The sequence below is a fragment of the Eubalaena glacialis genome, chromosome 2 (assembly GCF_028564815.1).
Source record: "Eubalaena glacialis isolate mEubGla1 chromosome 2, mEubGla1.1.hap2.+ XY, whole genome shotgun sequence".
In the NCBI taxonomy this organism is placed as follows: Eukaryota; Metazoa; Chordata; class Mammalia; order Artiodactyla; family Balaenidae; genus Eubalaena; species Eubalaena glacialis.
The window spans coordinates 58,144,080-58,161,432 of NC_083717.1; the positions used below are offsets into that span (position 1 = coordinate 58,144,080).

At 40.3% G+C, this 17,353-nt stretch overlaps 1 protein-coding gene across 1 annotated transcript in view; it reads right to left on the minus strand.

Annotated features, from left to right (window-relative positions):
• CHRNA7 (cholinergic receptor nicotinic alpha 7 subunit) overlaps window positions 1-17,017 on the minus strand; it is a 127,967-nt gene extending 110,950 nt beyond the window's left edge. The window contains exons 1-2 of the mRNA XM_061181840.1: window positions 16,937-17,017; window positions 16,524-16,663 (exon numbers count right to left, since the gene is read on the minus strand). Coding sequence (XP_061037823.1) covers window positions 16,524-16,663; window positions 16,937-16,982 — 186 coding nt within the window. The 5' untranslated portion in view covers window positions 16,983-17,017. The remainder of the gene's footprint in view (window positions 1-16,523; window positions 16,664-16,936) is intronic.
• Between the last annotated feature and the right edge of the window lie 336 nt (window positions 17,018-17,353).

Here is a 17,353-nt window from a genome sequence, read left to right on the forward strand (position 1 = left end):
ATTCAGCACCACCAAACCAGCTCTACAACAAATGCTAAAGGAACTTCTCTAAGCGGGAAACACAAGAGAAGAAAAGGACCTACAAAAACAAACCCAAAACAATTAAGAAAATGGTCATAGAAACATACATATCGATAATTACCTTAAACGTGAAAGGATTAAATGCTCCAACCAAAAGACACAGTCTTGCTGAATGGACACAAAAACAAGACCCATATATATGCTGTCTACAAGAGACCCACTTCAGACCTCGGAACACATACAGACTGAAAGTGAGGGGATGGAAAAAGATATTCCATGCTAGTGGAAATCAAAAGAAAGCTGGAGTAGCTATACTCATATCAGATAAAACAGACTTTAAAATAAAGAATGTTACAAGAGACAAGGAAGGACACTACATAATGATCAAGGGATCAATCCAAGAAGAAGATATAACAATTATAAATATATATGCACCGAACAAAGGAGCACCTCAATACATAAGGCAACTACTAACAGCTATAAAAGAGGAAATCAACAGTTACACAATAATAGTGGGGGACTTTAACACCTCACTTACACCAATGGACAGATCATCCAAATGAAAATAAATAAGGAAACAGAAGCTTTCAATGACACAATAGACGAGATAGATTTAATTGATATTTATAGAACACTCCATCAAAAAACAGCAGATTATTCTTTCTTCTCAAGTGTGTATGGAACATTCTCCAGGATAGATCACATCTTGGGTCACATATCAAGCCTCAGTAAATTTAAGAAAATTGAAATCATATCAAGCATCTTATCTGACCACAACGCTCTGAGATTAGAAATGAACTACAAGGAAAAAAACGTAAAAAACACAAACACATGGAGACTAAACAATACATTACTAAATAACCAAGAGATCACTGAAGAAATCAAAGAGGAAATCAAAAAATACCTAGAGACAAATGACAATGAAAACACGACTATCAAAAACCTATGGGATGCAGCAAGGGCAGTTCTAAGAGGGAAGTTTATAGCTATACAAGCCTACCTCAAGAAACAAGAAAAATCTCAAGTAAATAATCTAACCTTACACCTAAAGGAACTAGAGAAAGAAGAACAAACAAAACCAAAAGTTAGCAGAAGGAAAGAAATCATAAAGATCAGAGCAGAAATAAATGAAATAGAAACAAAGAAAACAATAGCAAAGATCAATAAAACTAAAAGCTGGTTCTTTGAGAAGATAAACAAAATTAATAAACCATTAGCCAGACTCATCAAGCAAAAGAGGGAGAGGACTCAAATCAATAAACTTAGAAATGTAAAAGGAGAAGTTACAACAGACACTGCAGAAATACAAAGCATCCTTAGAGACTACTACAAGCAACTCTATGCCAATAAAATAGACAACCTGGAAGAAATGGACAAATTCTTAGAAAGGTATAACTTTCCAAGACTGAACCAGGAAGAAACAGAAAATATGAACAGACCTATCACATGTAATGAAATTGAAACTGTAATTAAAAATCGTCCAACAAACAAAAGTCCAGGACCAGATGGCTTCACAGGTGAATTCTATCAAACATTTAGAGAAGAGCTAACACCCATCCTTCTCAAACGCTTCCAAAAAATTGCAGAGGAAGGAACACTCCCAAACACATTCTATGAGGCCACCATCACCCTGATACCAAAACCAGACAAAGATACTACAAAAAAAGAAAATTACAGACCAATATCACTGATGAATAGAGATGCAAAAATCCTCAACAAAATACTAGCAAACAGAACCCAACAACACATTAAAAGGATCATACACTATGATCAAGTGGGATTGATCCCAGGAATGCAAGGATTCTTCAATATACGCAAATCAATCAATGTGATACATCATATTAACAAATTGAAGAATAAAAACCATATGATCATCTTAATAGATGCAGAAAAAGCTTTTGACAAAATTCAACACCCATTTATGATAAAAACTCTCCAGAAAGTGGGCATAGAGGGGACCTACCTCAACATAATAAAGGCCATATATGACAAACCCACAGCAAACATCATTCTTAATGGTGAAAAACTGAAAGCATTTCCTCTAAGATCAGGAACAAGACAAGGATGTCCACTCTCACCACTATTATTCAACATAGTTTTGGAAGTCCTAGCCACAGCAATCAGAGAAGAAAAAGAAATAAAAGGAATACAAATTGGAAAAGAAGAAGTAAAACTGTCACTGTTTGCAGATGACATGATACTATACATAGAGAATCCTAAAACTGCCACCAGAAAACTACTAGAGCTAATCAATGAATTTGGTAAGGTTGCAGGATACAAAATTAATGCACAGAAATCTCTTGCATTCCTATACACTAATGATGAAAACTCTGAAAAAGAAATTAAGGAAACACTCCCATTTACCACTGCAACAAAAAGAATAAAATACCTAGGAATAAACCTACGTAGGGAGACAAAAGACTTGTATGCAGAAAACTATAAGACACTGATGAAAGAAATGAAAGATGATACCAACAGATGGAGAGATATACCATGTTCTTGGATTGGAAGAATCAATATTGTGAAAATGACTGTACTACCCAAAGCAATCTACAGATTCAACGCAATCCCTATCAAATTACCAATGGCATTTTTTACGGAACTAGAACAAATCACCTTAAAATTTGTATGGAGATGCAAAAGACCCCAAATAGCCAAAGCAGTCTTGAGGGAAAAAAATGGAGCTGGAGGAATCACACTCCCTGACTTCAGACTATACTGCAAAGCTACAGTAATCAAGACAATATGGTACTGGCACAAAAACAGAAACATAGATCAATGGAACAAGATAGAAAGCCCAGAGATAAACCCACGCACCTATGTGAACTAAACTATGACAAAGGAGGCAAAGATATACAATGGAGAAAAGTATCTTCAATAAGTGGTGCTGGGAAAACTGGACAGCTACATGTAAAAGAATGAAATTAGAACACTCCCTAACACCATACACAAAAATAAACTCAAAATGGATTAGAGACCTAACTGTAAGACCGGACACTATATAACTCTTAGAGGAAAACATAGGAGGAACACTCTTTGACCTAAATCACAGCAAGATCTTTTTTGATCCACCTCCTAGAGTAATGGAAATAAAAACAAAAATAAACAAATGGGACCTAATGAAACTTCAAAGCTTTTGCACAGCAAAGGAAACCATAAACAAGACGAAAAGACAACCCTCAGAATGGGAGAAAGTATTTGCAAACGAATCAATGGACAAAGGATTAATCTCCAAAATACATAAACATATCATGCAGCTCAATATTAAAGAAACAAACAACCCAATCCAAAACTTGGCAGAAGACCTAAATAGACATTTCTCCAAAGACATACAGATGGCCAAGAAGCACATGAAAAGCTGCTCCACATCACTAATTATTAGAGAAATGCAAATCAAAACTACAATGAGGTATCACCTCACACCAGTTAGAATGGGCATCATCAGAAAATCTACAAACAACAAATGCTGGAGAGGGTGTGGAGAAAAGGGAACCCTCTTGCACTGTTGGTGGGAATGTAAATTGATACAGCCACTATGGAGAACAGTATGGAGGTTCCTTAAAAAACTAAAAATAGAATTACCATACGATTCAGCAATCTCACTACTGGGCATATACCCAGAGAAAACCATAATTCAAAAAGACACATGCACCCCAATGTTCATTGCAGCACTATTTACAATAGCCAGGTCATGGAAGCAACCTCAATGCCCATCAACAGATGAATGGATAAAGAAGATGTGGTACATATATACAATGCAATATTACTCAGCCATAAAAAGGAACGAAATTGAGTCATTTGTTGAGACGTGGATGGATCTAGAGACTGTCATACAGAGTGAAGTAAGTCAGAAAGAGAAACACAAATATTGTATATTAATGCATATATGTGGAACCTAGAGAAATGGTACAGATGAACCGGTTTGCAGGGCAGAAGTTGAGACACAGATGTAGAGAACAAACGTATGGACACCAAGGGGGGAGAACCACGGTGGGGTGGGGATGGTGGTGTGCTGAATTGGGCGATTGGGATTGACACGTATACACTGATGTTATAAAATTGATGACTAATAAGAACCTGCAGTATAAAAAACAAACAAAAAAACTAATACTAAACTTTCCTTGGGTAATTCGTATGGAAATATGGTAATATAAATGTTTCAGACATTACATGAAATTTCTAAAAATCTTATATGTGCTGGTATAATGTTATAAGTCATAATTCTAGTTATTACTTTAAAATGTGTTATCTCAGAAATTAAAAAATATATATATCAAAATATATTGCAGAAGTACTGACATGGATTTGTGAATCAAATAATTAATTAAAAAGACAAAATAACATATATTTTGCCCATTTGCTTATTTGGTGATAAGAGTATCCTGTAAGTTTCTAGCTTAAGGTGTCAGCTTATACTCATCTATTTCCCCTTTCCCCCCAAGACCACTCAAAATAAAGAAGGGAAACAGTATGTCAATGAAAAAATGTTGCCTGCCATATCAGGAAACAGAGGATGTTGCAGCCATCAAGCCATCACATTACAGCCTCCCTGGGTGGTGAGCCCTGAGGGAACTCAGGATGGAAACAGGATGCCCACTATCAAGCAGTCAGTCACTGCAGCCACCCCCAAACATGCACCCTGAGGGGACTCAGGATGAGAAAGCACAGGATACTGGCCCCAGAGAGCTGAGGTGCATATCAAAGGAATGATTTCAGTGAGCCCAGACTCTTGCATCTTCCCATACATAGAAAAGCACTGAATTCCTTAACTTGAGATGTCTGGTTTTCTTTAATTAACAGTAATCTTCTGATGTTCTGACCACTTGGTCTTTGTTGCAAAAACTCCCATATACCCTGGCTCCTCCCTTCCCTCTTCAGAGACGTCGCTCAGAGCTACCTGAGAGGCTGCCTCCCAAGCCTAAGTCCTCAGTTCTGTCCACCAAATAAAACATAATTCTCAACTTTTAGCTTGTGCATTTTTTTCAGTCGACAGGTATAAACTCCCCAAAACAAAGAGAATGGGAATGGGGCCATAAAAAGACAAGATATTTCAATACACTACAAGAAGAGAGTACACACACAGACGGAGGTTTGGTAACTGCAAAAGCAGATGAAGGAAGCCCTGTGCTGAACACTGGGGAGGGGGCTGCAGGATGGAGGTAGCAGGTCTGCCATGTAGAAGCCCATAGAGTTCAGAAGTGCCCTGAGTCTGGAGGAGGGCAGGGAGTATGGAGTGGAGCTGTCACAGGTGAATTCAGAGAAAGCTTTGTCAACTCCCTTCTGACAATAATGAGCAACCAGGTTGCTCCTCACTCCACGGAGTGAAAACTCAAACAAACTGATCTGATCGGTGAGCGCTGTACAGTACAATATGGTAGCCACTCCAAAACATGGCTCTTGAGTCCTGGATGTGTGGCCAGTGCTGTGAGCCTAACACACAGGATTTCCACGGCTTAGCTCTGCCCTCCCCTAAAAGCATAAATTATCTCATTAACATTTTTTATGTTTGCTACCTGTTGCAACTTTAATAATTCAGGAATACTAGGCTAAGTAAGATACTTATTAAAATTAATGTTCCCTGCACCATTTTCCTTTTTAAATGTGACCACCAGAAAATCTAAAATTACATCTGGGGCTGATATTACATTTCTATTGGACAGCCCTGAATTAGGGAACAAAGAAGCTAATGCAAAAAGAGAAACTAACACGGTATTGTGAAGCAATTATACTCCAATAAAGATCTATTAAAAAAAAAAAAAAAAAGAGGTGCCTTGAAGCAAAGCATTCAGTCCTTGAGCATTTAGGGTCCTCAAAAATGTAACAGCCCCCATCTGATATAGCACTTCTACCAATGTTTCTGTTCCCTAATTTAAAAATAGGAAGAGAATACTAAGAATCAGAAGGCACTTTAGGAAGTCTTGCCAAACAAATAGTAAAAAATAAACAGGAAGACAAATAAGCAAAGTTAAAAGAAAGGCAGAAAAGTAACCCTACCCTAGAAGAAATAACATTGTTTGATTTAAAACAAATGAACTACAAAAATAAAGAAGGAAAGGACAACCCCCCAAGCGGTATCCTCAGAGAAAGAGGGGCAAATGTACAAAGGACAGAGCGAACAGCAAAAGGAGGACACAGAGGACGGACAGCGTGACCGAGGACATCGGGAAAGGAAGGTACAATAAGGTTTGGTGAAGAACATAAAAAAGGAGAGCATCTTAGCTTGACCCCAGATCAGCTAACAACAGGAACACACAACTGAATGGCACAGAAGCCACAGCACTGAACCCACACAGAAGGAAACACGGGCTTAGAAAAATGGCTTTGCAGAGAACAGTGCTTACACTGTCACAGAATCGTGAGGGCTGCTTTTTTTTTTTCTTTTTAAGTCGAATCAAGCCAACTTTAAATTACAAAGAAATTAAATATGGCTACAGAATAGAATGTACATGTTACCAATATGGAGATGGAAGGACTTCAAGAGAAGTAGGGACAGAACGGGAGTGATTACTGAAAAGGAAAACTGAATTCCGGGTGACAGAAATAACAAGAAGCTTTAAGACTGTCTTTTTTTTTTCACCAAGTTAGTTTGTAGATATAGTTAAGATCACTCTTAATTTTTTATTGAGGTAACTTTTTTTAAATTTATTTTATTGACGTATAGTTGATTTACAATGTTGTATTAGTTTCTGCTATACAACAAAGTGATTCAGTTATACATATACATACATTCTTTTTCATATCCTTTTCCATTATGGTTTATCACAGGATATTGAATATAGCTCCCTGTGCTATACAGTAGGACCTTGTTGTTTATCCATTCTATACGTAATAGTTTGCATCTGCTAATCCCAAATTCCCAATCCACCCCTCCACCAACCCCTCTTCCCCTTGGCAACCACAAGTCTGTTCTCTATGTCTGCGAGTCTGTTTCTCTTTCTAGATATGTTTGTGTCGTATTTTAGATTTTACATATAATTGATATCACAATATTGGTTTATAACATCATATAAGTTTGACGTGTACATTGCATTTCTACTTCTGTACACACTGCAGCATGCACACCACCAGAAGGTTAATTTCCATCTGTCACCATCCTGTTGACGCCCTTAACCCGTTTTGCCCTTTTGAAGGTGCAAAAGTGAGCAGTGGAAGAAGTGAGAACAGAGGTTAAGAGGGGAGGTGGGGAGAGCTGTAAATGAGCCAAATTCATATCTGTCATAACAGGAAGTCACAGAAAATGGGTAAAGTTGATCAATCCAGGAAGAGGAATATAAGCAGAGTATTAAAATAGGAGTCATAATCAGAAACAGAGGCAGCTGAAGGTCTTTGGGAAATGGTCAGCAATGGGAAACGTGGAGAGGGCCCAGGACTTTTCAGAAATCCTTTACTGTTGGCTCTGTAAATGTTGTGTGCCCTGCTGACATTTATTTGTGTGTATGTGTTCCAGTAAGACTTTATTTACAAAAACAGGCAGCGGGCAGATTTTTAACCTGTGGGCTATAGTTTGTAATCCTTGCTTTATTCATTTTTACTACTTTGCATCTGCTAACCCCAAACTCCCAATCCATCCCTCCCCTACCCCCTCCTTGGCAACCACAAGTCTGTTTTCTACGTATGTGAGTCTCTCTCTGTTTCACAGATAGGTTCATTTGTGTCATATTAAAAATGTCATAGCCCTTACATTTTCTCCGTATTATGCACACACTAAATAACTGAAATGTCCATTTGGGGGCAGACACAGTGGATGACACAATGTCTAAATGTGAGAAAGTTCACCAATCGTGCAGTCATTACACTAACAACCCTTAAATTATCCTTGATTCAAACAGATACTTTAGGCAGAAACTAGAACACAATGAAAAGCTTGAGAATTCTCTCTTCCAGCTCATAACTAACATTTTATGTTTGATCAGTCTGGCTGAGGTCACTTTTTAATTAATGTCACAAAGAAATTTTTATGGTTTCATATTAGAAAAGATGTGCTTCTTGTTTAAAAAAAAATGAAAAATTAAAAAGAAAAAATGTATAATCCCATAATCTTAAAATAATCTGCTAATATTTAATTTTGTTCCAGTCATATAAATACATGTAAATATTATATCTTGCTTTTTACCTCTTAGCATATAATGAAATTTATCCTTGGGTTCCAAGATACTGCTTTTGACTGTTGTTTCTCTCCATATATGTGTGATTGTGAAGAGTGATACGAAATTAGCCTGTTTTATAAAAATGTAAGAAACACTGGTAAACATTTAATTAAATATTACTAAAGCTCTCAAAAAAAAAAATTATTCTTGAAAAACAAAATAATCATCAGTCGAGATTTCCACGTGAAGGTAAAACAACAACAAAAAGCCTCTAAAAGCAAATATATAGGAAAGTATCTTCATGAGCCTGAGGAAGGGTAAGACTTTCTAAAGATAACATAAACCCTAACATAGAAGAAACAAATTACAAAATTAGGCAATTAAGAATTTCTGTTCATCAAAAGATACCATTTATCTGTAAGCATATTCTACTTCAATGAAAAGTTTACAAAAGAGGGAAAGAACATGCAGAGTGAAAAGACCAGCCAAAGAGTCAAAGAAAATACTTGCAAAAATATTTTACAAAGGGCTCATGTCCATAATACAGAAAAACTCATACAAATCCCAATAAGGAAAAAACGAAACCACACACACACACAACACACACAAAGATAAAAATAGGCAAGAGATATGAATAAACACTTTGTAACACTTTGTAAGAGAAGATGATATCCAAGTGGAAAATTAAGAAATGAAAATGTCCTGGACTTTATTGGTAATCAGGAAACTGCTAATTAAAATCACAAGGAAGTATCACTCCCCACCCACCAGAATGGTAAATTTAAAAGACTAAAATACAAAGTGTGGATGATTATGTAGAACAAGAAGAATTTTTCAGGTGCTGCTGGTGAGAATGTTAATTGGTATAATCATTTTGAAAAGGGTTTGGCTTCATCTGGAAAAGTTAAAGATATGGCATCCTATGGCCTGGCTAGTCCCCTCCTATATATATACATACGTGATAGAAATACAAATACATGTGCGTCAAAAGACATGAGCAATTAGAATATTCATGGCAGTGTCCTTCATAAGACAAAAACTAGAAACAACTTAAATCTCCATCAACAGAATAACAAATCATGTTATATCCACTTGATAAAAATGAATAAACTGCAGCAACAGGCAAGAACTTGGGTGACTCTCACAAAAATAAAAGTGAGCAAAAGAAAACAAAAGAATACATATTGTGTGCTTGTGTGATTCCACTTGTATAAAGTTCTGGAGAAGGGCAAAACTAAACCCTGGCACTTGACTTCATGTTAATGGTTTTCCAGTGGGAAAAAAGGGGGGAAGAGCCATCTTGGGTGGTGGTTACCTGCGTGGGTCCACTGTGATAATTCACCAAGTTGGTTTTGATATTGTGCTACACGGTGGATACATATTACACTGCAATTCAAAGTTGAAAATGACTTCAAAAATGAATTCTCATCAGTTCACTCAGTCCCATGTAATTAATTTTTTTTTTCATCTTGATCTTTTGTTAGCACTTTTATGAGCTCATGAACTGATGAGGATGAGTATAATTTTTGTGACTTTCTGTTTGAATTCAAAAAAAGAAAAAATCCCACAAGGACTCAGAGGCAAAGAATATACAAATCAATTTTCACTGCAAAGTAAAGGAGCTGTTACAGTGGAGGATTACTGGACTGAATGTCAATATTATGACATAGTATGAGTGTGTTTCATGTTTGGTAATTGCAATCATTGTTGCTTTTGTTGTGGTCATCCATGTACAATGCTTGGTGTCAGTCTATCTCTTGTAAAAATAAAATACAGTGTGTGTGTGTGTGTGTGTGGAAAAAAAATAAAAATAAATAAAGTTACACAAATTGCCAAGGAAAAAAAAAAAGAATGTAGAATGTGTCATTAGTACTTTTATATTTATTTTATGTTGAAATATTGTTTTAGATGTATTGGGTTAAGTAAAATATATTATTAAAATTTATTTCACCTGGAAAAAAAAAAAAAGAATTCTGCCTAAGAGCTAGCCAGCATATTAAAAGTTACTGCAAATGTCAATAAAACATCTTAAGAAAAAACAGTGAATAAATGTTTACAGACCAGTGATTTCAATTGTAAATCAATTTGAGTTTAATCAGTCAGTGAGCAGCCTCTGCTTAATTTGCTTAATCTGAGCCCCCCCCATATGACACACTGTATGTGTGAGCTTCTGAAGATGGCTGCAGTAGAGTAGAAAACCATTTTATGATTCTAAAGTTTCAAAACACCTGGAGCTCAACCAGACCACTTGCCTTCTCTCCACAAAATAAAACAAACACGTTTATTCTTGCTCAGACACCACCTCTTTTACCCCAAGACAGCAATCTTTACTGACAATTTGCCCTCAGTGATCCCAGAATAAATTTCCCACGCTGGGAGTCATCTCACAGGTGGCACTCATTAACCATGGCAGCCACAACGTTCCCCCGCTTCTGCCCACCGCCACCTGCAGGGGGGATGGGTCAGCTCCTTCTTCTACTACCTGACTACCTGACTCGAGCATGGAGTCAGCCCTGTGTCCAGGCCTCTCCCACAGCCTCCTCCCCTGCAGCATTTTAAACAATTCCTTACTTAATTTCATGTTAGTTTCAGTCAATTATTTGGCTCTCTGGGAGCTATGACTCCAAGGCTTTTGCTGTAACTTCTAGCTTTTTCTCTTGGAAACTTAACAAGCATATTATGTGACGTCTTATCTTGTGATATCCAAAAAAATATTCAAAAAGGAGAGAGAAGAGTAATAGGGGTGTGTGTGTGTGTGTATGTGTGTGTTTATATACAAATAAAAGTGCACATGCAAACTTTTTTACAACGGTTTTGGTTTTTACTTTGAGGGCTCTTTTTGCTAAAACAGTTTATAGCTAATGTAGAGTGTGAATAAGGAAATCACTGAAATTAAGAGCATGGGAATCAGAAAGTTCCAAATTACTTTCGTCTTCTCTAAGGACTAAAACACTACCTAATCCTGATAAATCAATAAGGGAGCAGAGATTTTCACTGGCATCTCTCCATGACAAGACCACTTCTCTTCCTTTAACAGCATGTCAAGGATGAATCAGGAGCTCTGAGAGAACTGAGCCTTTGGGGAATATCTTCAGGGGTAGACTTGAAAGGCAACATTTACAAGAAAGCTTCCTTTATTAAAAGTGCCCATAATCCCCAGCCTATAAAGCTAAAAGAATTTTGTACCTTTATGTTCCAGAGCCATAAAGAGGTTTAAGAGGGATACAATTTCTACCTTAATAAATCTGGATCAATTACAAAGGTGCATTGTAAACAAGTTTTAATTTAGCATTTCAGTTCTGCTACCAGCAATGATGAACAAGGTAGTTCTCACCAGCCCTCCAGTGAGAATAATTAGAAAAATGCAATGATCATGTGCATGAAGGCACCAGAGAACTAACAGGGCAATGAGGAACGGCAGGGCCAAGGTCCAGAAAAGGGAGGGAAGTTTAGGAAAATAACAGGATCTGGGGCCATTTTTCCAGAACCATGTGATGATTTCTAAAGCAATGCCTACAATGCCAAAAGTTTAAACAGATCTTGGCAGACTCGACAGCTAGCAGGACAAATAGGGGTGCAGGGTCCACAGAATAGAAGGAAGACCCTGCTAAATTCTCTATTTGCACACCCTAAAACATATATGCAAAATTCAGAAACTAACCAGCCCTCACAGGAACGGAAGCCCAGGTCCTCCTCTACTCAATCACCAACTGGATTAAGGTGATTTGTGCTTGCTGGTACCTATAGCCTGGGTGTTGGTCAGAAGCAAACATAAAACTGGAGGGAGGTAGTGCCAAGATCTTCAGATTATCTCTGTGATTTTTCACATACAATATCTGGGACAAAATTTAAAAGCATCCAGGCTTAGAAGTAACATCATGAATCATTTCAATAAATACTTTGTAAGAGATTTCTAAAATAAAAATAGGAATAGAGATTGAATATGCAGTGACGGTGAGAGTTATGTAATAGTGGGGAAAGAACACAATTTTGTTTTAAAACTCAGTTTATTACTTGGCCTATTTATGTCACTTTAAAAGTAATGCCTGCTAATATTGTTTTAGGCACCATAATGGTGTTATGCCATTTTAATTTTTAAATATTTCTCTAAACATCCCAAAACACAGAGAAAAGACAGCCTGAACTGCACCAGAAGGCCTTGAGTGATGGTGATTTGGGTGATTTTCCTTCCTGCAGTCCTTTTTTTGTTTAATTTGATTTCTTGCACAAAACACATATTTGTAGTTGTAAGAAATATCACTTATAAAAACATTATTAGGATAATTACATAATTGCACCTTGGGTTTTCTTCATAGACTGTCTTCAAGGTGTGCAATTTTTACAGCAAATATTTGGTAATATTACGTTAGAGTTGTAGCATTTTACATAGTGAACAGTAAATATAAAATCATAAGTCTGACAAACCAGAGCAGAGGCCACCAAGGGATTTCAGATAACACACAAGCCCTCAGATACTGGGCTCCACACCCATGCCTGCCCTCTGCAGTAGCAAACCCCAAATGCACAACCACTTTGTTCTGCTGTCTTGTGACTAAAGCTTCTAAAAAGTTGAATCTGCAATCCCAAATGTACAAAAGAGCAAAAATCATCCATACATCATTATATATTATACATTTCCGTATAATTTTGTGTTGATTCCTATTATTCATTTTAAATACCTTGCCTTCTGGCCATGCTTTCATAACTGTACACATTTATTTTATGCAACTCAACACTCAGAATGGCCTTCAGATATATGTGTACAGGCAAATGACTAAATGGCATGCACAAAGGAGAAATATTATGGAAACTGTTGGTAGTTTAAGAACCTTACACTTGCATCACTTCAAAATGATTTCTTCGGTATTATCTCATTCCCAGCCCAGATACAAGCCCATGAAGTAAATTAATAATCACCATAAGTCAGAGTATGCATTTAAGTACTTTCATTTAATAAATTTATCTATATACCTATATGAAGTTCACATACACGGTTATATATCATAGATAGTATACCCAAAATGTCTCTGGAATCTGTCCACATCTCCACATTCCCACAGTGACCATTCTAGTTTAGACCTCTTCATCCTTTGCCTACACTTTCTCTTCTCTTTAATCTGCCCCACACATACACTGCCCTCAGCATCCTCGATCTAAACACAGATCTAGTAACGTCCCTCCTCTTGATTAAAAATCCACCACCGCTTCCCATGCTTCACCTCGTGCCTCACCAAGGGGGCCTGGTGGATAGCTAGAGCAGGCCACAGCAGGTAAAACTATCCCTCTAAAAACACAGGCTTTGTCTTTAGAAATTTATGCACATTTTGTTCATTCTAGTCTATAATTTATACTTGTTGGATTAAGTACAAATATCATGGTTTGGACTGTTTCCATTTCTAGGAAAATATGCAATGGCAAGCTGCTCTTGCAGCTTCACAAATCCTCTGGCACACCACCACCTCCGCCTCATGTCCTGGGAGATACCCAGGCAAGGGTCCAGGGCAAAATGTAAACTCTGCAGAGCCACTCAACACACCTCACGTTCAACACCTCTTCTGTCTACGGTACGAACTCACCTCAGCCCTCCCACCAAATGATAACCCCATCCTTGCAAGGTGTGTTTCTAGAACATCATTCTTACAAAAGGGTACCTAAGAGATAGTTAGTAGTTTTGTTAGTATGATATCCCTCCTTTAAAAAATTCTCAATACACATAGCACATTCAAGTTTCTGAAAAGTTTTTCAGCAAAACCCGCAGCAAAGATCAACTGGGAGCCAGTGTTCCACAGAACACACCTTGTTGAGGGTGTGCTGTCCTCACCCCACTCTCATCTTTCCTCACCCTGTTCGTCTCACCTGGAAAGCCTTTCTTATTTTCTCCAACTGGCAAACTTCTACTCACCTTTAGAAAGCTAATTCCTAGCCACCCTGGCTGGAAGCAAATATTTCCTACTATGTGTGTCTGTACCACTTTACAGACATTTGTGTTCAATTACACGTGATGTAATCTTGGATTTACATGTCAGTCTCCCTAGATAAACTGTGAATTCTAGAAGTAGAAATAATCCCTTAACCAGGTATAAATTCCCAGAATCTAGCAAAGTCCACAAGAAGGGTTCAATAAGTATATGTGGAATAAGTTGATAAACAGGTAAATGATATTCCATGAAAATAAGATATGTAGAATCACACGTTATCTCCCTATTACTCCCGCCAGGAAATCTCTGCTGGCAGAAAGGGGAACAATAACAAGATTTGGGAGAAAAAATGTTCTCTAGAACAGCCCAGTCAGAATGGGCAAAGGACCCCTGGAACAAAATTTGTAAAGAGAACCTGACACCAGTTAGGGCTCTGCCACATGAATCACTTATGAGTCACTGTATCTCTGTCCAGGGTCCCAAGAGTCTGGCTGGAAAGCCCTGGCTCTGCTTCAAAACCAGACAGAGCCGAGTCCTGATGGAATACAAATGTTTGCATATTTCATTATTTCTAATAGAGAGACTTCCTTTTCACCCAGGATCTCAGGATAGTCACATTCAATCAGTTACACTCAGGCAGTTTAAATAAATTAAGCTGACTTCTTTCTGCAAAAGAAGTTACAGATTCTAAAGGAGGCAGGAGATGCAAAGGACTTGCAAGGCAAATGTGGATGTTCCACACAGCCCTGCCTCTAACCAATGAGCAACCATGGGCAAGAGACCACACCTTTCTAGGCACTGACATCCCAACCTCTGAGTTGAGTAGCTACATAATGAAGATCAAGCAAACCTTCAGTCAATCACCAGTGTGTGGTAAGCACTTTCTCTTATTTAATCCTCTCAAAACCCTGTGAAGTGGGTATTATTATTCTCATTTTACACATGAGGAAACAGGGCTTAGAAAGGTAAAGTAATTTGCTCAAGGCCACTCCATGAGCTCACAGGATTGCTGGGCTGGGAAGTTAAATGCATTCCCGGCTAGATCCACGGTGAGAACAATGTATTAACTGGAAAATACAGACTCAGGATGTTTAAGAAACTTTCCTCAGAACAACCAGCCAGAAACGAGCAGAGCCAGAACCTACCAAAAGTCCCAAGCACAAATCCTGAGCTTTCTGAAATAACAGAGAAGCTGCTCCATAAAGCACTTGCCTCCCCAAATGCCGCAGGCCTGTGCCGCTCCAAAGCCCCTGTAACTCCATTTCTCCACCATGGCTCCGCTTAACACCAGGGCAGCTTTCTCAGCCCCTCTTCTCCTAACCCCATATCTCCATCCTTTCCCCATTCCTGCAGCCCGAGCTCTGTAAACAGGAATTTTTGCCCTGGTAACACACAGGACAGCACTTGTCTGCCTTTACAGCTCTCCTCTGTGATAACCTGCCCACGTCATCGCATGCACATTCAATATTTTGAAGCATAGGTCTATCTGTAGAAGGAAGTACACATTTAACACAGGTGTCATGTGGGAAAGCAAGCCATTCATCACAGCAATTTAACTAGGTTAAGTGATGCAACGTACATCAGTGTAATAGAACGGGCACTCTTTATCTGCAGGACTATGAAATCTTACCTGTCTTTTTACACCTCTAATCTGCACACCTCTGGAGGCTCTTAGCACTGTCTACCTATTGTAGTTATTCTCACACCCCCTTCCCACCACATTCTTCCCTCCCTGGAACAGCGTCACACCTGTACACTTCTCCAGACCACAGTCCAATGAATGCCTTGTACAGGCTAGACACTGAAACCCATTTATAATGACTTAAACGCTTTTGTAAAATATTTATATTGTATGAGAATGTGCCAACTGAATTTCCAATATCCATATTTAATACGTGACAACTGAATATCCAAAGCAGTCTAGAAAAGCGAAAGAACAAACTTACCCAGATATTACACAGATCTGCCAATTGAAGTGCGCAAGCCTGTGGGGCTGCTTTCAGCAGCTGCCTGAAGGAGCAGACAAGTGTATCCCGGCGGCGGAGCTTTGCTCATCCTCAAAGCAAGACGACCCGCACTACCCTCCCCAGGAAGGCAAAGAATGCCCATTACTGGAATTGGGGAGGGGGTCTAAATGCTCAGAGTTGGCCCTTTGCCTGGACAGATGAACCAGCTGCAAAGCCCAGGGCCAGGCCTCTACCCAGAGAAGTTGCATACCACGGGCAGCAGAAAAGCCTAGAAATGTCTAAATTGACTCCAAATGTCGGACTGCATGCCAATACTTATACCATAAGGGGTACTAATACGTGATCATTCGGACCTGTTCTTGAGGATTCCCGGCTCGGGACGGAGATACTTTCGTCCTGACTTTCTAAGCCGAGGGCAAGGCGGGTCTGAAGTACCCGCGCACAGCTGGCCGGGGCGCGCGCCAGGCTCCTCCCAGGCGACAGGGGAAACCGAGGCACGCGGCGGCGGGCAGGGCTGGGCCGGGACTCACCACGTCCATGATCTGCAGAAGGCTCAGGGAGAAGTAGACGGTGAGCGGCTGCGAGTCGTTGGCCACGGGCCTCTCCAAGGGGTTGTAGTTCTTGGCCAGGTCCTTGTAGAGCTTCCTCTGGAACTCGCCTTGCAGGGACACTTCAGGAGAGGAGAGGAGAGCCGGGCGGGCTGCTCAGGGAAGGCCAGAGGGGATGCGCCCTGCGCACCCTGCCCGCACCCCCGGCCGCCCAAGCGGCGCAGCCTAGACGCGCAGGGCTCGCCTTCCCCCCGCACCGCCGACTGCGACCCCCGCCGCCCCCGGCGGGAGCAAACCCCCAAACCCGGGCCCGGCGCGGGGCGCCCCAAGCCACCCGGGATGCGCCCGGGATCCCGCGGACGAAGAGTGGAGGGGGGGGAGACCATCGGCTTTACCGTGCAGGAGCGACACGGCCAGCGCCAGGCACAGTAAGCGGCGCATGTTGGGGCCGGAGCTGCGCGTCTCGGAAGTCGGCCCAGACCTGCGCCTGCGGCCGCAAAGCCGCTTCTCGCGGTTCGGCTCGCGCGCCTTTAAAGAGCCGAGCGCGCGCCCCCGCCCCGGCCACCCCCGCGCGCCTCTCCACGTGACGAGCCCCGCCCCCGCCCCCCCGCGCCCCTCCCACTCGTCCCTTCGGGCCCACCCATCCCCACCCCCCGGCCCTCGGGCGGCTCGGCGGCCGCAGTGGGGGAGAGTAGCCCGAGCGCTCCCGGGGAGGTGCGCCCCCGCCCCGCCTCTGTCTCCACCAAGCGGTCCCCGCGCTCCCGAGGCTGTCCCAAGGCCGCGCTCTGCCGGTCCCTTCTGTCCTTTGTCCC